Source organism: Sinocyclocheilus rhinocerous, unplaced genomic scaffold (assembly GCF_001515625.1).
Source record: "Sinocyclocheilus rhinocerous isolate Xijiao unplaced genomic scaffold, SAMN03320098_v1.1 scaffold1655, whole genome shotgun sequence".
NCBI lineage: Eukaryota > Metazoa > Chordata > Actinopteri > Cypriniformes > Cyprinidae > Sinocyclocheilus > Sinocyclocheilus rhinocerous.
In genome coordinates, this window is record NW_015655597.1 from 1,186,395 (window position 1) to 1,209,346 (window position 22,952).

Genomic DNA, 22,952 nt, shown 5'->3' on the forward strand with positions numbered 1-22,952 from the left:
GACACAGCTCTTGCAAATTAACATTACCTTTTTTGTTTGGTGTCTGTCATTTCGAAGCCGAAGTAATCTCATATTACATAATTTTTTCTTTAGTATTAATTTGCCTGACTGTCGATCTGACCCTGTAGATGTCATAATCCCACTAGCTCTCTCTCCCACGCGCTTTCTATTTGTTTTTGTTTTTGTTTTTAATGGTGGGCGTTTACGCAGTTGGCTAGAGCAGTGCTGATTGGGGAGAATGGAGGTGCGCTCACTCAATTGGTTAGTAAGACTGCCACTCAAGGCTGGCAGTCATGCATTTGCGTTTGCTCTGGAGCAGAGTCATATCGCGTCCACATCACAGGCTTTGTAATTAGTAAATCGCAACATCTCAAATCGCGATTGCGGTACGATTTATCGCACAGCCCTAATAAACACAGCCTGATACTTAAACAACCACACAAAACACACAAGCAGTGTAAGTTTGAGGGGAAATGGGTTCAGTAAAATAAATAAATAAATAAACATAAGAAAACCTAATTTTGTGTGTGCACAGGTACAATAACATGACACCAATCACAATTATGACTAATATCTATTGCAACACAACATTCAAAGAATATCCACATGCAAACCTTCCAGAAATGACTCTGGAATTTAAATTTCAACACTGTAAAATGATTATTTAATGCAGAATTGCATGTTTAAATGTTTCATTTGAGCCTAAGATCTATTTAAGAGATCAAAATGACCAGTCAAACCAGGAGAGACAGATGATGGACAGTGGAAAGGCAGGCTGTGCGACTGAAGGAGCTCTGGAGGAAGGGACGGCTCTTTGTTCTGGTAGAGAGGAGATCTCTGGGGAGAGCTGGTGTTATTCTTTACCAGTGTGATACCAGCATGGCTCACTGCCCACAGACTGTCTGTTTCCATTTTACTCTCTTTTGTCATGTAATTCTCTGGTTCAGGCAGTCCGATAAGAGTGTGTATTTTACTAGATAGCAGAGTATCCAAGAAGATATGTTAGATGGAAGGGAGTGGGTTTGTTTCCCCAACAAAGGGCTATTTATCACCACATATTTGTTTGTGTGTGTGTGTGTGTGTCTCTGTGTCTGTGTCTGTGTGTGTGTGTGTGTGTGTGTGTGTGTCTGTGTCTGTGTCTGTGTGTGTGTGTGTGTGTGTGTGTGTGTGTGTGTGTGTCTGTGGTATGTGTTTGTGCACAAGTCTTACTTACAAAGGATCACACTTATAATTTATTAGTCTACTTCTCATGTCCTTGAGGGGAGACCGGTCAGACATAACGCAGGCCTGCACACACACCTAAAACAGCATAAAATATATGAAATGTCTAAAAAAAGGGCAAAAGGGACCATTGCCAACCAGGCCATCAGCCGAAAGCAAATTACTACCCCCTACACACAAGTCCTACCAACACACACACGCACACACAATCACAAGACACACACCACCTCCCTCTTCCTTGCTGTCAGATTGTCATGGTAACTATGACTACTGGCACAATTCCTTGCTAATAACTCACACCACATGCCGACATCTCTCTCCATTCTCTCTCGCTGTAACACATACACACAACGCACTCTATATATATGTTATAATGTTTTTATCTGACATTTTTGTCAAAATTAAGTTATTCGCATATTCTTATTCTGTGACAACTTATTTACATTGTTTTTTTTTTTAGTTGTGTACATGTTGGGACATTTTTATTTATTTTTTTATTTTTTTAATTTTTTTTTAAAGGTTCTATCTACAAAGTATATGGAATGCAAAAACTTTGAAGCTCAATATTCTCAGAACTGCAGATAGAACCTTATAATTCCAAGGTGGCAAAACAATGACAAATACATCTGATGATAATGTCTTGATTTGTGAATTAAACTTCATTTTGATATTGTTTTGATACTATTCTGATGTCATAATGATGAAAAAGCCTCATTAAAAGAATTATATTAGCAAATTATTGAAAAGAAATCCTTTGTAAAACCCTTAGAATAATCTTTTATTATTATTTCTTAGTAAAATAATTTTATTCATAATATATATGATAATTTGACATTTGTCTGAAGGTTTGTTCAGGTTGCAAAAATGTCATGTGGAGCGACTCCCCAAAAGAACTATGATATTTTTGGATTAATAATTCAAGATATTTGTTAAAAAATTATTCCTTGAAAAAATTATATATTTAAAAATTTTAAATAATAATTATGATGTGTACACTATATTGTATTCAGTGTGCAAGGATAATGGTTTTTAGAACCATTAAATTAGAACCATTAACATTTTAATAGTTATTTAAAAAACAAAATTAAAAATACATTTCTTTATTACGGACACCCTTAAATGTTATTGACCCAGAAACATCTGAACTGCAAATGAAAGCCTCCGAGTAGGGATGGGCGATATCTTATCGTTTGCGATAGGCTTGCCGCGATAGACGGTGTTGACGGTGATACCGGTGGGATGTGGATTTGAGGAGGAGTAGCCTATATCGCTAAATGAGGAGCTCGAGCTTCTTTTACAATCTGTAACTGATTTGGTCAGGGCTGTACAGTGCACAAAAATCGGTCTGAATAAATGTACTACAGTAGCACGTGTGCAATACAGTTTTGCATGTGTAAGCCTGTTTACAAAACTGTTGTCCAACAAAGATATAATTTGTGACGTGTGACGTGGTTTCATATTACAGAATGATAGTATTATATACAGTGATAAAGGCCATGTCGATTAACATTACATTATAAATGTACTTTCCTTATAAAAATCCCCCAGATTGAAGAACACCGATAAACCATATATTTTGTGCAATCGTATGTTTATTTTCCTCAAGTTACATCAGTTAAAATGTCTCTATCTCCGTTGTGCGTTTTATTCAGCGATAACTGGGTACCTTCCTGGAGCGTCGTTAGTATTAATTCTGCTATGGATATGTGGAGTTTCTGTGCAAGAGCGCCCTCCAGCTTCCAGTATGAATTAAACAGTCTTTGCATTACGTGTTTACTCAGTAATGCTCACAACACCCTTTACCTGGGTAAAAATAGGAAAGATAATACTTTTCTCTAAGAAACAGGATTCCCTGAATTATCGTCATTTATATCGTTATCGCAATAAATACCAGAAATATCGTGATATATTTTTAAGCCCATATCGCCCATCCCTACCTCCGAGACTGCCTGATTTATTCACTAGATTTGTTGCTGTAACACACATACAAATATGTCAATAATGGGGTTGTAATTTATATTTGTAAGTGCATGTATGAACTGTACGAAAGTGTAAACAGCCAACTAAAACAAAACAAGACTTCTCTCATAAACAGCTGCCTTTAACAGCATCATCCACTGCTCTCTAGTATCCACTCATAAGAGCTCTCATAAGATGAATACGCTCTTAAAACAGTTCAGGCACAACCATCTGGTGGTCGGCACAGATTCAGGGTTATCCAGGTACACACGTTGCTGCTATTTTTCAGCACCTGGATCTGAATGATCCGTGTTTTAATTCCTGTATATGAATTGATTAGTTGGAAACCATCCAATAATGGCACTTCCTCTCCGCAAGACAGCTGAGAGCTTTTATTGAACATTCAAGAGTCCAGAGATCTTATCGGATGTTTCTGTTTGATCAGCACTGGCCCATCTACCCAATCTTTAGAAGAAACAGGGCGAAAGAAACATCTCCACCTCATTATGAGGGGCTCTTTATTAGAAGTCAATGATCTCTGCTTGCAGGTGGAGCAGGTTGAGCCAGATGATCCGGTCAAGTTCTACTGCAATCACGGAGCACCCTCATATCCGCTTTCTCCGTGTAAGCACTGAGAGCACTGCATTCCAGGGGTAAACTCATCCCGAGGCAAAACACTTGAGCTCAGAGCAGTGCGTGCTACTGGAACAATGATGAATGGTTCAGCATACCATAGACGGCCATTGAACCAGGGTCAAAATCATCACCTGGAGTGTAGAAGACAATCGCTATCACCACAGGACCACAGCTGGCGGAATTAGTTTCCACAGAACGCCACCAGGTTAAAAGATTATTGTAGGTTCAATACAAGTTAAGCTCAAATAAATGCAATTGTGGGATAATGCTGTTTTTGTGCAAGTGCAATCTGAGACAACTACACAAACAGGCCAAAAACTGTATTCACGAATGGATTAAAAAGCCATTTTAGCCAGAATAAAAATACTCAAAACATCTAATCAGCTGAAGAAATGACGGATGAATTTCCAAACATTTCTACGCTATATGCTTTCTGAAGAAGAGCGCTAAAATAAGCAATGCAAGTGGACGTGAATCAGTACTTAAGCACTGATCTGGAATGAATACAAGACCTTGATTATAAGTCACTCGATCGAATATGACAGCTCGAGTAGAATAAAACAGACACAATGTGTGAATTTTGAGTGGAAGCACCTCCGTATCTTTCTCCTCGGCAGGCAGGGTCTTTTCCACAGAGTTAAATCTCACAGAGCCACGCTTGGATGCCAACTTAAACAAGTTTACCCAAACCCTGCCAAGGGTAGATGAATCAACTCAGCGTGAGGTTTGGGAAAATGCAGTAAGCTCCCTTTCCCATCAAACAAAAACCTCAGGTTAATGTACGGCCTCTTAAAAGTAATGCAAACAAACCTTAAAAATACTGACTTTACTGCATTATGTAATGGCAGCACATGGAGGGAAATAACAGTCCTGCGAGTGAGGGTGAAGGCCAGAGGGTTCAATGAGTGTCAGAAAAGTGGCGAGATTTCACAAAGACGAGCTGGCAGAGGATCAACCAAGTGGGATGGAGGTCAGAGAAGAGACCACCAGGGTGACAGCAAGATTACTGGGTGTGTTGGAGGGATAATCTAGGTGCCTGACAGTCTGCAAAAGCAAGGATGGGTTAGAATGACCACGATTAATGGCACCGTGTGTGTATATGTGCCCTGTTTATTTGGCACGTCGTCTTATAAAGGTAAATATTTAAGACCGTAAAGATGGCGTGAGCGAAAGAAGAAGAGATTACCGCCGCCACGCTGTGGTTCACGCTCTAATCCAACTTTAGCATAGATCTGTGGGCTTATTGGACTGTTCGCCTCAACCTGTTCATTAAATCAATACAGCAGGTATTATTACTGGCTGCGTTTAGTACGTACAGTAGCCTTGTAATTAAATTTCACTCATCTGAGCTCTTTGATGGAAAAGGCTTAAAAAAGGGAGGGAAAGGCCTACTTATTTTGTTAGACGGACATCATAGATTGAAATAACGAGACGGTAGTCTGAAATAGAAAGTAAAGTTTGAGGGGAAAGGAGAGAGAACAGCATTTGAATGTGAGTACAGTATGTGTGAAATAAAGGCGGATTGTGAGCAATTACCGATCTCTAGTCGCCTCTTCTAATTTCCTTTTCACTAAACTCTAATCGCTTTTATTCGAGCCTCATTAGCCTCTTTGACTGGTTGCATTTTTGCCCCCTGTGCAACACTGAGATCTAAACTAGCTAAGCAGATTTGAACTACAGCAGCTAGCAGGAGGGGAAGAGATTGAGGGGTGTTTGTTGAAGACATGCTTAAAGGGACAGTTTACCCCAAAGTGAAGATTCTGACATAATTTATTAAAAATATCATCTTTTTCGTTCCACAGAAAAATGTAAGTTGATTCTTAATCGCAGCTGCATGGTGAGCCCAATGAAATTAAAATTTTTCAGTGGCCTTATTTTCAAGAGTTTTTCTCATTTATTTTCTCTATAGAGATTCTTAAAATTTTTGCAGATCTCAAAAGGTTCAAGACGGTGTACTTAACCTCTTTTATTAGGCAATGAACTACACAGTCCGTGAAGCACTGCAAATTATGCAATTAACTAACATTTGAAAATATGAAAAGTAAAATATTTTTGAATTAGAAGTTTAGTGCAAAATAATATGTTGTTTGAGCACTGCTTCATGAAAGTGAGAGCTCACTGCTGAGAAAAAAACTTTCATGCAAAGTTTAAAGCAAATCTATTGGACATTTCTCTTCATTTTGCCTATAAGCAATGAATGGACAATAATTATGGCAAGCAAAATTGTTTTATCCCATGCTAAACCATGTCCACAGAGGCAGAGTTACAGCCTACTAAGCTGAGAAACATTATAAGGAGTAAAGTTTGCTTCTATTAAAGTTTTAAATTGTATTTAATTATTCTTACTTGGCGAATTATCATCATTCGCCTCATCAGATATGCCCTGGGATCCCCTGACGCTTTTGACCACAAAGAATTATACATGTGAGACATAACAAAACCAAGACACAACAGTGGAAAATTGCGGTTGTCTACTTTTCAGATTTTGTCACAGGAACTATTATAATACTGAGGAAACAAATGAACAATGGAAAAATACAAGTGTTTGCAGATTTACATTGTTGAGATGCTAAACAAAATTGTGTATCCTGTTACTGCTGTGTTTGTTTGTTCTCTCAGATGACACAACCCTCTACATTGCGAGTAAATCACTCGCATATGCGACTAAATCTTACTCTGGGCGACGACAGCTTTATGTCTTGACTGAAGCTGGATTTCTCGATTATAAGGTAATATCTCATGAGAATATTCCGGATTGTATCTATCAATCTCCTGAAAATGACCAGATGGCCTCTACTTACCTACAGTCATAATGGGCCATCTCTGCTTTTCATCTTTATCTCTTATTATATCAAATATGACACTCTGGGAAAATTATCCAAAACGCTGACCTCACAGCCCAAAGGAATCATCACCTCTAAAGCCATCAACCACCTGCTGTCTCGTGAAGCAACTCTCCAACAGCAACATTCTGGACCCTAAGGATTCATACATGGTAATAGTCATCTCAACACATCATGAAATTCAATTAGCTGATCTTAAACAGCACCACTGCACCCTGAAACCTTTGAGCTAGCCAGTCTCAACACTATGCCACCAGATACAGCCACAGCTGCTCTGCTTTACCCCGAGACAACAGCAGTGTAGATCAGGCTCGCAAATGAGCGTAGGTCGAACAGCCACAAGAGTAGTAGGAAGTGCAAACAATGTGTGTGAAAAATATGAAGAGAAATGAAAGAATGAGGAGGAAATCAAACAGAATTGAAGATAAAGGAATGATAGAGGCATAAGAAGATTGGAAATCAAGAGTGCATGGCTCTCTGGAATACTTGATTCTGATTCTTTCTTTTCTTTTTTTTTTTGTATAATGACCTCAAAACTCTACACAATTTTGTTTAAATAAATAAAAAACAAAACACAAAAAATTGATTTTAAGTGGAATATGCACTTACACATCCAAAATAAATAACTAACATTTCTTATTTTTTTTTCACTTTTTTCTTGTCTCTAGCTTGCTTCCTAATCTAGTCGTGCAATAAACCTGGAATTGTATATTACGCATATGTTTTGCTCTTTGACTAATTGCTTTTGTTCCTCGTTTGGATAAAAGCACCTGGTAAATGTAATGAATATATGCATACATGTAAATGCATATATAGTATGGATATTCATTCTGAAATTTGTTAAAGATTACATTTAATTATTAAATTATCAGATTTTTTATTTAATTCTGTGATGACAGCAAATAAGGTCATCTGCATGTAAAATTGGAGAAATGAGGATGCACACTTAAATATGTAACATCGACATTAGTGTTGGGCGGTATGACCAAAAATTTATATCATGGTATTTTTCAAAATTATACCGGTTTCACGGTACATGAAGGTATTTTTTTTTCATGCATGACCGGGTGTTAACCATATTTTCTACTGATTGAGAGAGCTCATATTTATAATTCCAAACAATCGGTAAGCGACAGGTGCTAGGAAATGCTGTTTTGTTCTCATTTATTGACGAGTCGGCTGCGGTGAGGCCAACTGAATGCGATGCTTCTCTGCCGCTCACTGCACAGAACAGACGCCGAGAGAGGTGACACTTCTGTAAGCATTTCACTACAAAGAGGGTGAAGGGAACCAAACTGAGTAATACAATGCAATTCTGGAAAAATTTAGTAGAAGAAATGAAGAAAATGCTGATGCCTTACGCCATATTGGGTGAGAATTCAAACAAATGAGGCATACTGGCACCCCACGTCCACAGGAACGAGATTTCAACCCGTGTTTGAGAATAAGAACATTTATAAAACTGGTGATGTGTTTGTTTAGTGACATTACTAATTGTTTTGCTTTAATAGAAAGGGGTTTATTGGGCATAAAAAGGAAATTTGAGGATCTCCATTTACTGACAACAGAAAAGGTTTGTGTGCTCTACTGCTGGATGGCACAGACTATGTGTAGTCGCAGTCTGGATCCTGTTTCTGGTGTGGGGCACTTTTTTAACGTGACCCCCGCCAGAGGGCTGGTCTTGTGTTACAGGAAGCTGTTCCCCAGGTAGCTTCCTCTACAAGCATCAGTCCAGATGTGCTCCAAGCCCTGCTTTATTAAATGTGATTAGTCTATAGGACAAAATCCCATTCAACACCACGGTGCGTACAATTGGTCCGACAGGTGAAGAAAAGTGTTTTCTGCAGTTTAATGTGGAGAATGTAACACTAGCTGCACCTGTGAACATAAACTCTCTACCTTGCCAAAAAGAAATGCATAGCATACAATAAATCCATATGATACAAATGAATTGTTTTAGGCACTGAAGATCTGTCCAGTTCAACCTGACTCTAAGCTGCCAAGGCACGACTCAGGAAAAGATCTTTCTTTCTCCAAGAAGAGCATATAAACACTATGCTTTCTCTCAAATGTGAAAGTAATCAAGGTACATACTGAAAGAATGATATGCTCTTGATGACACTGGGAGATTTGTTTGTCTTTATTTTGTCCTGGCTAGGTGTAAGTCCATTTCTCTCTCATTTGTTCTGAATTAAACTTATATGTTACAGACCACCTTATAAGAGACACTTAAAATGCATCAGACTGAAAAATGAGAGACTTATTATAAGATGTGAACAGGAGGGAACTGACCTTTGGTTTTAGTAATGGGTGGACAATGTACACTGGCTTGGAATCAGTTTCTTACACTTTAGGAATCATTCAATGGAAACAAAATCTGTTCTGAAATCAGCATAAATGTGCAAGTGTAACGGAAAAGCCCAAAAGTTGATACATGAGCGCATTGGGTGGAGAGACCTCCGTCCAATACATACAGAAGGGTCATTCTTATCCCAACACACTATAACATGGACTGTCCCAAACAGGGTTTGGTTTGTGCGCCCTACTCACGAAATCTGTCGAATGGCCAGAACAATGAACAGAAAACTAGAGCAGACTGCTTCCATGAGAAATTACTCGTGGGAGAAGAAAGGAAACCGAAATATACATAAAAGGCAGTTTTCTCTTTCAGCAGTGTGTAAATAATACACCATCCTATGGATAAGCTTAGTTAAACAGCCATGTTTTTGGAGGAAATGGCTGGACCAGCAGTGAGTGTTTGTGTTGGGGCAATAGTGGTTGAAATTTAAACTAATAAAAATATACATTCATCAATACAATCTCTCATTCAAGATTACTAATCAACATCTTAAAAATCCTATAGACAAATGCATGTTTATTCTGAGGTGTGCTAAAATTTATATTAAGTAACATCAGTTTATTAAACACTAATTAAACAAATCCTTCTCTATCAATTTAAAGAACAAATTCACTAAGAAATAATGCATTTATTGCTATACGCTGTCTGTTTTGGTGTGCGTTTCACTATGATATCTCAGGAAAGATTATGCAAACTCTAAACGCAAAAGGCATGCCACAATTCTCCATCTTGGATATAATGATCTTCTCTATTATGTGATGAATAGCTACAGCCATGATCAATAGAAAATGTATACATCTCTATGAAATGAAATTTGGTTTACCACCTGTAATAGTGAGACTATAATTGTGCCAGTGAACAAGTGAACAAGGCACAATCTATTATGATCCTAATATAGATAAAAAGGAGACATGTTTGTGCTTAAGGAATGATAGCATCATTTTAGTCCATTAGGGTCTAGTTAAACTAGATGGCAGGTGGTGCACAAATAAGATAAAGAAATATGTTCCAAAATGGTGCCACTGTTTAGTGAATTCACGCCTCAGTCTTATTAATAAATTACTGCCCACTCCAAAGTTTCCAATTTTACAAGGGTACTGCAAGGGTACTGAAAAACCAACTGTGCTGCTGTATGCCCTAAAATAAGAAAAGATTATTTCAATAGAAAATGCAATTGCATTTTTTTCTTGTCATGTGTGTTGAATGACTAAAATATAAAACAATTATTTGATAAATTTAAACAGCTCTCTGCTAAACTGGTTTCATAGAATTCTTTCTAATATCCCCTTGTTTCCAAGATTCACTGAACGGTCTCTATTGTTCACTTCCAGCTTCCAATTTATTCCTCACTTTATGGTGTGGCAAAGCTTCTTTCTTTCTCATTGTCTCTCTATCTGTCTTTATCTCTCCGTCTCCTACTTCTTCTCCATACTGTGAACCCACATACCAAATTCCACCAAACGCTGACCAGTGACTCTTTCCAAATATACGTTAAATGAACCAGCAACAATGTGGAATTGCAGTATTTATCTAAAAAGTTTGTTCTGGAGGGTATTTTGCAACAGATGCTTCTGTTGGAAACGGACATTACAGAGGTCCTTTGAAGTCTGGAATTGCTTATTATTAGGGAATACATGGCCTAATTTTAATTTCTTTTCCACAGGAGTAAAAACAGCTTGAGAACACAGTTGGCCCAGTTGCCACTTGGTAGCAACAATTATCATGGCAACAGACTTAAACCAACATTTCAAAAAAACAACAAAGCACAATTTTACCATCTGCCAAGCAACTCTTTCTGCAAGTCTCCAAGAGAGGATAACATCTGCTAATCGTATGTCATAATTACAAATTGTCTTTGTGAGTGAAATTACACATTTCAAGCAAGATAAAAGACCCAAAACAAATACATGCAATACTTCTAAATTATGTTTCAAGACATCTCGGATGGTATGTAAAATAGTTCCTTCTGCTAAAGTCAAAGGTAAGGCTGGGTACAAATCTTGATTTTCCATTTTTTTCACTAATCACTCAATCAAAAACACACAGCATGACCAGTACTGCCCAATTCCCACAACAAATGACTCTTATTGATCATTTATAATGACTCTTATAAGTCAGAATCAGTCAGAAAAAACACCCTGTATATTTTACAGCATTAGTCATATATCAGCAAAAATTTGTTTTGGGTCTTTCTAACTGAAATATAGCCAAATAAATCACAATCAAACCGAATCAGAATCAAATTGACAGCTTGTGAATCAGAATTTACAATAATCGAAATAAGGAAATCAGCATGGATTCCTAGCCCTAGTAAGTTTCAGTTACATTTAGCACTGTAAAACCTGGAGAAAAAAAATCATGGCCATGAATTATCAGAGAAATGCAATCACAGAAACACACACAAAAGGAAAACAGTAATTCCTACCTCAAGGAAGCAGGTCCCTGCTGACGTGTTCTCCTTGATAGAAACATTGTAGAAGCTGCTTCCAAACACTGGCTCATTATCGTTACTATCCTGGAGGTCTATTTCTACCAGAGCAGTGGAGGATAATGGTGGTCGTCCTCCATCAGTGGCCACTACTTTGATACTTGGCTTTGGGTCTGTCTCATAATCCAGCTTGGTTGCGGTGGTTATGATACCTGTGATGGGGTCAATGATGAACCAACTGGCGTGAGTCTTCTTGTCTGGTAGGATGCTGTAGCGGATATCACCATTGGGACCTTGGTCTTTGTCCCTGGCGGTCACTTGCAGCACAAAGCTACCTGGGTAGACAACTTCTGGTATGGTCTGCTTGTAAGCCTGTTGGTCAAAGAGAGGTGGGTTGTCATTTACATCGGTGACGTGAATCGTAAATGAGGACTCTGCACGAAGCGGCGGAGTTCCAGAATCAGTAGCCATGACACGAAGCTCATAAGAATCCCTCTCTTCCCGATCCAGAATCTGGTCTACATAGATGAGGTAGATGATACTGTCTTTAGTGGTCAGGGCAAATTTACCATCACCTCCTTCAAGAGATACGTTGACATTGGAGTATTCGCCATAATCAGGGTCTGACACAGAGATTCTAGCAACATATTGGCCTGGCTGAGCACCTTCAGAGATTTGGGGTGAGCCATCTTCACTGAGAAAGATAATGGTCATGGTTGGCTGGTTATCATTGTAGTCTCGCACGTGGATCGTAACAAAGGCATTGGTGATCTCTGGATGGCTCGCATTATCTCTGGCTTGGACTACCAACTCGTGAACCTTCCTCATCTCATAGTCTAGAGCCTTATTGAGCGTAATGATTCCAGAGCGAGGGTCAATGACGAAGTAGCGGTCCGGGTCACTCTGTCGTCGGTTTATCTCGTACAACACAAGGCCGTTGTCTCCTTCATCAGCATCTGTTGCAAAAACTTGCAGAATGTTGCTGCCCTGAGGAATGCTCTCAGAGATGATGGCATTGTAGCGACTTTGGTTGAAAATCGGAGCATGGTCATTGATATCCTGCAGCAAGACGTCAAGAGTCATCTGACCAGTTTTCCTTGGAGATCCACCATCAAAGGCCTCCAACACCAAGGAGTAGGAGGATCTCTTCTCTCGGTCCAAGACTCCATTGACCACCAAGTCAAGGTAAAGGACTTTGTTTGCTGCTCTTTTGGTCTCGAGACGGAACACTTGTCCTACATTGCCTTCTTTGATCTGATATCCTTGTACGGTAAGCTGATCCTTATCCGCATCAGTGGCTGGCTCAAGAGAAAACTTAGTTCCCACCGCTGTTTGCTCTGGGATCTTCAAAGTGGCTTTCTTCTTGGGGAATGCCGGGGCATGGTCGTTGATATCATTTACAGTGATGGAGACCTTGACTGTGAAACCTGTCACAGTGACTGCTATAAAACTGTAATTGTCCCTTTCCTCTCGGTCCAGTCGCCTTGCAGTCTTGATGATGCCTGTGGTTTCATCGATGTGGAGATCACTGCCAATGCCGGTGCCTTCGTGATCAGAGATGAAGTATAGAGAGGCTGTAACTCCAGGTAGCAAACCAGCGCTAATGTCGCCCACTATTGTCCCCGCAGGTTGCTCCTCATCTAACTGGAGCTCCAAAATACCTGGTGTGCCCTCACTGCCAACCATTACTGTTAATAGTTCCACTACTACGCAAAACACCAAAAGCATCCTTAGCCTCCAGAATACCCACATCCGGAACTGTCCACATGTGTTTTTCCCAAAGCCATTAAACGGAGTCATCTTGCCAAAGTTTCTTTACACCTGAAAAACAGGAGAAGAGCAGATTGTCACAATGACATTAACACAGCAGTGCGCACAATATTATGACATAGATAACAATGCAGATCTATGATTCCCTCACTGCCTCTCACAGACAGCTGGAATGCATGAGAAAGGGGTGCGTTTGCTTCAGAAAGGAGAGGCTTCCCCCAATCAGGGCAGTAAAAAAGTAAGCGGATTTCACATGTTGTGCAGGCTCTTATTCACGCACTACGCCTTTTCAAAACACACTCCAGATGCATATCTTTCCCATTATTCTAACGTGCCTTCTCTGTGATACTTTCTGATAGTCCTAACGGCTTTAATAATGAAGTGTATAAAACATCAAAAGATTAACCTATGATACATCTCTTGCAAATAGTTTTTACATAAAAGGGCAATTAATCGTCATTTGCTTTCTAATGAAAAATATATTTTCTTTCCAGTCATATTCAGATTGAGTGGGTACCATCAGAGAAGTTATAGCAGAGATGAGCCACTTGTACATATAGAAAGGAAAGAATATGTAACGCTAAATATCGCAACACCTTTATTTACTCTTGAAAACGTATGACCTTTTATTCCTATTTTGAAAGACTAAACTACTATCGAAACATAATAATAAACCAATGATATCATATTAAACAGCTGTACTGGAATGACTGTAAATAGCTGCCTGAAACATTACAAATATGGCTTTAAAGAGACTTTGGTACCAACAGTAATGGCATGTGGCACGGAAAAGTGTGCCCCAGGTAACTGGAAAAGCCCCTCTTCCTTGACGCTTTAATCTCAACACAAACGTTTAGTTGGGATGTTCACATAATGTTCTTTGAGTACAATCAGTTCAAACCAAAACCAACCAAAAAAAACATTAAAGCAGTTGATTGTTAGAAAAAACTAGTCTTTATTAAAACCATATTAAAAAAGTAAAACCTAGCCACTAATTCTGAGCAGAGAGAATGATATTACTCAGACAAAAAGGCCAGACAGGAGTTTGGAGCATGTGTTTGGAAAGCATCTCTCCTCTTGTCATATGTGTGAAGGCTGAATCCTCTGTGAAGCAATCTGCTACAGATGGTCAGACTTGGGATGATACTTTATACGCCACTGAAGAAGTGCACTAGCACAATTAGGAAATTATACTACTTTGGCTGGAATCGCAACAAACCTCGGGAGTCTTTGCACTTGCACTGACTAGAGTAGCTGTTGTTAAAGTCTGTATTATCCAAACCTCAATGCATAATGATGGTAGATCATCACTGCGGGACGTTGTGGTCTCTATACATAAATGGATTACAAAAGCAATTTGTCCTTGTCAGTTCTGTTTAAGAGTTCTCCAGTGAGACGCACAGAACTCACTGAAGGAAGAAAATAAATATTGAATCTGGACTTCAGTGTAATTTTTTAACAAGGAAGAAGCCCTCCAGATAAAACCACATGAATGTTTTCATTCATTGCTAAGCTGTTCAACCAGGCTCCATCTAGTGGCTACAATGAGTCAATAGGTTTGTGAACGAGGTAGAAGACCAAAAAAAGGTAAAAATGATACTTTTTACCTTTGTTTATCACAAATATTAACACTACACAGCCATATGTCTACCGTGTGAACCAATTTTCCTGTGTGTATGGACACTTCTCAGTGGTTTGGTGCCTCTAATGGTTGGCATTTACAAATAATTAACCTCACAAACACATTTGACCGGCTGGGCTCCATGCTGTCTGTCCACATCAACTAAGACCTTCATTAACATGTGATACAGTCTTAGCGTGTCACGTGTAAAGAGTCACACTAACACACAAATTGCATGTCCAAAAACATCTAGGACAAAGACCACAATGACCAACAGTATTGCATGAGTGATCTGAAACACAAATCTCATTGAAGTCACACAGATTGAGTTGAAACAACTGATTCGAAATAAGTGATCATTAAGGAGCCATATAAGACAAAAAATCTGTTCTATCTGGGGTTAAAATCCCAAACCTGTAGTTCTAGGATAAGTAGACCCCCTATAAGTGTTTTTGTGAAGTGTGGTAGGCCCAATGTTGAGTCTAATGAAAGCAGCAGAGATTGTGGGGCACCTGGGGGCCACTTTGAGCCAATTTAAACAGATTCTGATGTCATGGAGGCCCACGATGCATTGCCACACAATGTGTCTCATTCCTATATTTAACGGCTTATTAAAATACATAGCATAAAAAAGTTGTCGAGGGGGCTGGCGGAGCTGACGGTTTCTTCATCATGATCGCACAGAATAAACAGAGGCCAGACTAAGTGATTGACAGAAGCGTCTGAGGAAAACCTGTGGGGGGCCGGCTGTCCTATTCACCACACAGAGTTTCTGCATAGGCACAGAGGCAAAGCTCAGTGTTGTGTTGGACCCCAGAGGATTTGAGAATCTTCCTCAGAACATTCAAACTGCTGATAGCCTTATTATAATTTTTTTAGAGAGATCACATTCATGATGAACTATATGAAAATGAGGCAGAAACCATTGCAGGGTAGGATATATCGGTTTAAGAAACTTTAAGAAAATCTTTTACCAAAACCCATCTTATGATGGGTCTGAAATGACTGAATACAGATGAGCAGTTGCCACAGTTTCCGCAGACTAAATGGGTATGGAATTCACTCCCGCTCAGTTTTCAGTATTTGGACAACCACAGTGCCAGACCTCATTGGGCCTTCTGCTTTTAGCCATCCAGCTGTCGTCAAGAGGCTGGAGCTGGTTGGTTTAATGGTGGAGGTGGCTGGCAGGTCTTAGTAAAAGATCCTGACTGATATGAGACTGGCTTAGTTGGTTTTTATGACAGTTGAGCTATGCTAAGTCTGAGGAAGCAGGTGACATGAGCAAAGAAGGACCATTTCAGTATGGATCATCTGTCTGAATCTAAAACTCGGTCACTGAGCATCCATTAAAGAAAAAAATGCAAGGATTGCATTGTACAGATGCTAATGCTTTATAATAATGCCACAAAGGCCATGTAAAGTCATTTATTTTCAATGAAAATTTATTTTTGGAACTTCTTATTGAACTAATTGGGAGGAGAAAACAATGCTTAATGCAAATAATAATAATATATAATATATAATAATATGTCCAATGTAAAATTCTGAAGTAAATCTCTATCAAAGATAGCCATTCATATAGTACATTTGTAAAACCCTAAAGATATGAGGTCCAATAAAAACCCTTATCAACGTGCTTTACCAATGACTCACTCTTTGAGCTCATGGTAGCCAACACACACTTTTTAGCTGTCATCTATACCGCGTTTGAATAAAGATCGAGATTACACTTCTGAGGGCAATTACTACTAATTTCTTCAGTGTGTAAAGACCCTCGATGCACTTAAAGGGGAGGTTGACTGGCTTTTTTCTAGGCTTGATTGTGTTTATGGGGTGCAGTCTAACATGTGTTAATGCTTCGTTTAAAAAAAAAAAAAGCATTCTTTTTCACATAATTGACCTTTATTTTACACCGCTCTGTCCCTTCTCCTCTAAACGCGCTGATCATTTCCTGCTTTTATGAAGCCCCTCCCTCAGAAATACGGGATGGGCTCTGATTGGTTAGCTGGCCCAGTGTGTTGTGATTGGCTCAACCGCCTCTAGTGCGTGTCTAAACGTCCCGCCCCTCACCTCAGTGGCATGTGCTCTGGTTGTATTATAAACAATGGTGTCGTCTATATTGCTTAACAATTTGAGCCCGATTGAGATGCAAAGGATATTAGTGAAGAAGAGCACACAGAACCTGTGCAAGCACGGCTCTTAATGGTATGTTTTTTGTTTGTTGTTGTCTCATACTTTTAGATACGCTGTTATCTGTAAATGCTACTGCTTCTCTTAGCTTTTAATATACAGTTTAATCGTGATTAAAGCTTTAATACAGTAAGGCAACTGCACGCGCATCCATGTATAACGCTTGTCATAGCTATGTGAAAATAAGTGTATAAATGGAACAGTTCATTGTTGGAGCTGAGCTGAATGAGAGAGAGAGAGAGAGAGACAACATGGCCCCGCCCCCTTTGTTGCATGTTCCCGGGGGCAGGGTTTATCAGGGTTTGTGATGTCACAAACCCCGGAAGTATCGCTAAACTGCCAGAATTTTAAAAGACGATATCTCCGTTTGCATTGAACTTTCAGCGCTGCAACTTTGCAGATATTGTTTATGCTCAAACAGCAACATTACACACTAACTAACATTAAAAAAGTGAAATCGCAATCAACCACCCCTTTAAACAAAACATCTTAAGACATCAAGAGTGAGTTCAAGGTTGAAACCGATGCCAACTCTAAATATCTTATAGAGAATTTGCCACTGGTTCACGGGAGGTTTACCAGCCCCAGTGCATTATACAGGAAAAAGATTTTTAAAAAACAGCTAACATGCTAACATGGGTTGAGGAAAGATCTCCCAAGTAAAAACAACCTCCATCATTAGGTGAGTGAATGAAAAGTTTGTCCCTCAGTTTGGACAACAATGACGTAACCCTAAGGAATTGGTGTAATATAGCTTTCCAGACATTTCTCTCCACACAGGCACACGCTACTTTGGTTTTTATGGTCTCCCTGTGGCACAGGTTTAATAGGATATGAGGTTTCCTGAGAAAGTAACTGGAAATATGGAGTTTGTCTCTGTGGCAAAAAAGCAAGGAAGAAATGTTTCCAAATTTCCTTCCCCAATCAGTGGCAAGTCCAGAAATAACAAGGTTTGGGCTAAAACAGTGATCCCACAAGCTCAGGTGAGACATTTCTCATGCTAGACACCCCAGACACACAGGTTTCCTCCTAATCTGGTGATAGCTATGCAGATTTATTACTCAGTTTTCAGTGTTTTTTTATATATATATGTGCAGGATAAATTATTATCTAATATACTTATTTTATTTTTTATTATTTACCAACTATATCAATTATTATATTATTTATTGTATTATGCATAGAAAAATTACATTAATAGATAAAAATAAGATTATTTTGCCATTACCTTCCAAGCACACTGTGTGCTCCAAGAAAGAGAAAGCTGCAGTGAATAAACGAAACCTCTCTCCCTGTTTTGATCGGGGTCGGGTTTACAGCATGCTCTTTCTCGAGGAATGGGATGTAACAGGAAAAGAGAGTCAGTGAGAGAGACGAGATCTCTGAATTATTAATAAGCAGTGACGCACTGTTAAACAAATGTTGAACACTGAGATGCCACATCTCAGATTCCCATGTCTCCCAGGTTACAGCACTGTCCCACTATACACACTAAACTGGGCATTAAGACCGTTTGAGATAAAACACTGAAGTCTCTGACATCTAATTGCTTCATATTATAAGATTCTAATAAATATTATGTATTTGGGTGGAATATTTTAATACTAGATTTAATGACGGAATAAAAATGTGTCAATTTCATGAGAAAGTTTGTGACTAATACAAACTACCAAAATGTTTTTACTTCTAAGACGTTAATGGACTAGTTAATGATAAAATGTATAAAACAGATGCTTGTCTAAATTAGAATTAGAGAGGCCTACGCCCAAAGCAACTCACCACCTGCTGTGGTACCTTTCCATTAAGGAAAAGGAACTGTGCTGCCTCAGTAGAATTTTACACTAACTTGTCCAAACTCTGACCTTATCTACAAGCATGCATGTTTCCAGTCCATTTGACAGTGCTGATGCTTGAGAACAACTACCATTACTGGCCACGAGAGGTAAAACACACGGCACAAAGCCACAGTGCCACCACGCTGAAGTTTGCTACTCTGAATAAATACACCGTCAAGAGCTTTTAGACACAGAGCCAGTACTGAACACTCCATTGGAGCATTCTCAATGTAGCACTCAATGATTCAATGATATTATTACTGAGTGAATGAGCAGCTCAGGTGAAAGAGTGAAGCACTCAGAATCTTTTGAGTGATCTGTATACATCTCACTAGCCTGGTTTGGCTTATTAAGCTAACCCCATACACTGGGGGAAAAAAACGAAAACAAAACAAAGATGTAGCATTTCAGTAAATACTTACAGTACATTGAAAGGGTATATGGTAACCTCACTCAGGAGTAGATCACCACCTGGTCAAATGACTTAGCAAGAACATGCTTCATAGATGGAAAAAAGAAACCTTTCCCAGGAGAAAAGCCGCAATCTGGAGCACTTAGATATAATGGCTTGGCTGTAACCAAAGTGCCAGGGAGCAGATTCCAAAATCTAACAATAGAGACAGTTAGGTAAGCTAATTAATAACAGAACATTCTGCAGACAAAATTTATTTTTTATTTTTTTTGTTACCTATCTTGGAGTGTAAGAGAAGTTAGAATTGCATGAAAAGTCTTGTTTTTATAATATCTGCAACCCAGGCTTATTATGGCAACATTTCTGCAAAATGATATATCTTTGCTTACATTGCACATTTCACAACACTTCAAGTGCAATGTTCAGTTATATCCAAACCAGATGAGCATAAATCTGGCAACTTATGTTTTTAAGTTGGTTGTTGTACATATCGTGGCAGTTTGAAAATGACATGTCCAGTGAGTGGTGATAAAAGGTTAATGCTTGTCTGAAAATAATGTAGCACCTACACTGAACCCTACCCTAAACCTAACTGGTAGTGTTAACAAAAGCATACGCAATTTAGTCTTTGAACTTTTTGAACAGTCTTTGAACAATGCTTTACTAGGTGAGCTACCAAGCAAGTTTACTAGATCAGAAAAGCTAATAAAAAAATGGATCTGGTTATGTGATGCAAACATCAAACTGTATTAGTTTACAAACCATGTACTAAAATACACTGTAAAAAATTATTTTGTGAACCAAAGATTAATTAAATTTTTCACGTTTTTTTTTAAATGTCACATATTTAGAAATTTCATGTTTAATTCAATGTGTTACTTACCATTTGTAGATGCTTTAGAACGTAATGTCTAATGAACATCCATCATTGCTCCGGTCTCTGCCATTATAGACTGCCATGAAGAACGTTTCGACATATCCCGTGCGTCTGTTAAATTCTACGGACAGACGGACCAATAACAGGGTCACAATACTGTATAAAATATTGAAATATGTAAATCATTTAATCAATCATTTTTAATGAGTAACTTACATTTTAGTCACAGTATTTCCGGTTATTTTGTTTATTTTTGTTCCGCCAAAGCCGGATTTAGTGTTGTGCGTCTCCAAACAACACAAAGCACCTTCTGGTTACCAAATGAATCAGTGTTTTTAGCGAATCGGTTCAGTGAATGATTCATAGACTCACTCATAAAAACCGCTTGCTGCCACCTACAGGCTAACGATAAAACCTCCAGAAAGTGTCACTGAAAAATCCCCACTAATGCAGATAGCCTAATAATATAGCAGATAGCCTAATAATAATATAATATAATATAATATAATATAATAATCCAAACAGTCTGTCTGGAACGCACACAAACACAGATAATGATGCAAACAGTGAAAAGAACTAGTTCTGTATTCTGTCTCATCACTCTTGGAACGCGTATACACACAGAAAATATACATTGCCGCGTTTTTAATAAGATTTTAAGGGAAGTGGATTTAAAACAGTGCAGTCTTGAATCAATCACCACAGAACAGTGGAGTCCCATCATGAGTGAGTAAACTGCATGCTTCTCTTTTAACTGCACGCTCATGATACTTAATTACAGCCTGTGTAGTTTGAAAGAGGGACCAAAATAATAGGCATGCCGTGATGCAGTGAGGTGCGTGCAGTTACACGTTGCGTGCAGGCACATAGGCTACTATATAAGCGCGGTAGCCGCAGTCCCCGATGAAAGCGACAAGCAAAAAATGGTAATCCTACAAAAACTTAAACGCACACATCACCGCTCAAGAAGAAACCAATCTCCGCTTGTCCATTTACTGAGAACGGTTCGGAATAGTAAGAATTTTAATATGGTTTTTATATGGAGCTCAATCATTTTAAGTTAGTCTCGCGCGAATTCAAGACTTAACATTTATTTTATTAGTTAGTTTGTTAGTTGGTTAGTTAGTTAGTAATAGCCAGTCTATGCAATATGTTTATTAAATTGAGAAATAATTAGCCTAGCTATTAGTTTTGCTGACGTAGGCCTACCGTTCCAATCGGAAAGTGCTCCTGTGTTTTGGCCAACTTTTCTCTGGCAAAAGCGATTTCTGTTTTGTTAATGAAAAGTTGTTTGAAAATGCTACTGAGGAACTTCTTGTGGAGTAGGCTAGGTAAAAATATAGCCTAAGCCTACATGTCTAATCATCTAAACCAAAACAGTAAAATTATAGACCTTGTGTAAATGTGTTCAACGAGTTGTGAATTCATGTTCTGTTCAGGTGTTCTGTTCTAGTGGTAGTTGTGGGTTTTTACTGTAAATCTTAACACGTAGGCTACAGAATAGGCTAAGACCCCACAACTAATACACCTAAACAGCATGAATTCACAACTCGTTAATTAACTAAACATTAAATTAAGTAGCCTAGGTCTAGATGATTTTACTGATTTGGGTAAATCGTTTCTAGATTTGTTTCTAGTTGATTTTTCCTTGCTTGAGTAATTTTAACGCATCCACACAAACATGCTTTAACCAGCTGACATGAAATAGCCTTCGCGGACGAACATGGGCTATTCACCTCATCAGGGTAGCCTAGGCCTATATAATATAAGAGAATGAATGAAACTGCCCGTCCACTCCTTCATACACAAAGAAGCGCTTGGTTTTGCATACACAGAAATGTGAATGGGAGTAAATTGATCAATATCCCACGTCACAAAAATCATGCAGCACCCATCGTTTTCTCTTGAGCGAACGCTAAAGGTGTCAGAATTTGTGTTAAGCAGACTGTCTTGAGTCATAGTGAACGATAGGATAACGACATTGATTCTTACATTCATCTGAACGAGCTCCGCCGCTGTCTGTGAGCATCCGTTGTTTCACTCAAATCCAATTTGTATGCAGATGTATCCAGCCAGTTCCCAGCCGCAAACGGATCGTTTTTGTTTAAGATTGATACATCGACATTAAATCCATGGGAAAGAGATTGAATTCTCACGCAGATACTCCTTGATTTCCACCGGCAAATAGTAGCCTAGCCCTCAGGTGTGAGCGGGTCCGCATTCACTATTCCATTCACCAAACGGGATCAGAATATCTTACGATCTCTTCAGTGTCTTAATAGTAACGCGCACCTCCGTATAACGGTCACCTCAGCATCCAATGCTGCATGGACTGGACGCTCTGTGGATACACCGCACCTCCGCGAGTGAAATCCGACACCCACATCAGGCCCGGCCTCTCCTAATTTGGGTTGCTAATATATTCGACACGTGGGGAGCGGTACAAAACGGGGAGCAGAGGAAAAAAAGAGGAAGACTGAGGAAAAGACTAGACTTGTTCCTGTAGACTGTAGTGCCACCATGCTCTACCTTTGAGAAGTGGTCTGAAGACAAAGAACCAGATTCAAGATCCTTTTCCAATGTGTAGTTTGATGGTGTATGTAACTTATATATATATATTTTAAAATGTATATAATACATACAATTTAATAGTGATTTAATAATTCAGATTATATGTGTGTGTCTGTAGGCTATGTATGACAATTAAACACAATTCCTGTCCAAATTCTTATTACAAGGTACATTTCAATATAAATAAATACATTGTAATTTTATTTAAAAAATGTTTTTCTATATAAATT

General features: G+C 38.8%; 1 protein-coding gene across 1 annotated transcript in view; it reads right to left on the reverse strand.

The window, feature by feature from the left end:
- The window catches only part of LOC107718741 (protocadherin-16-like), a 97,633-nt gene extending 75,165 nt beyond the window's left edge, over positions 1 to 22,468 (reverse strand). The window contains exons 1-2 of the mRNA XM_016525964.1: positions 22,144 to 22,468; positions 11,444 to 13,267 (exon numbers count right to left, since the gene is read on the reverse strand). Coding sequence (XP_016381450.1) covers positions 11,444 to 13,246 — 1,803 coding nt within the window. The 5' untranslated portion in view covers positions 13,247 to 13,267; positions 22,144 to 22,468. The remainder of the gene's footprint in view (positions 1 to 11,443; positions 13,268 to 22,143) is intronic.
- Between the last annotated feature and the right edge of the window lie 484 nt (positions 22,469 to 22,952).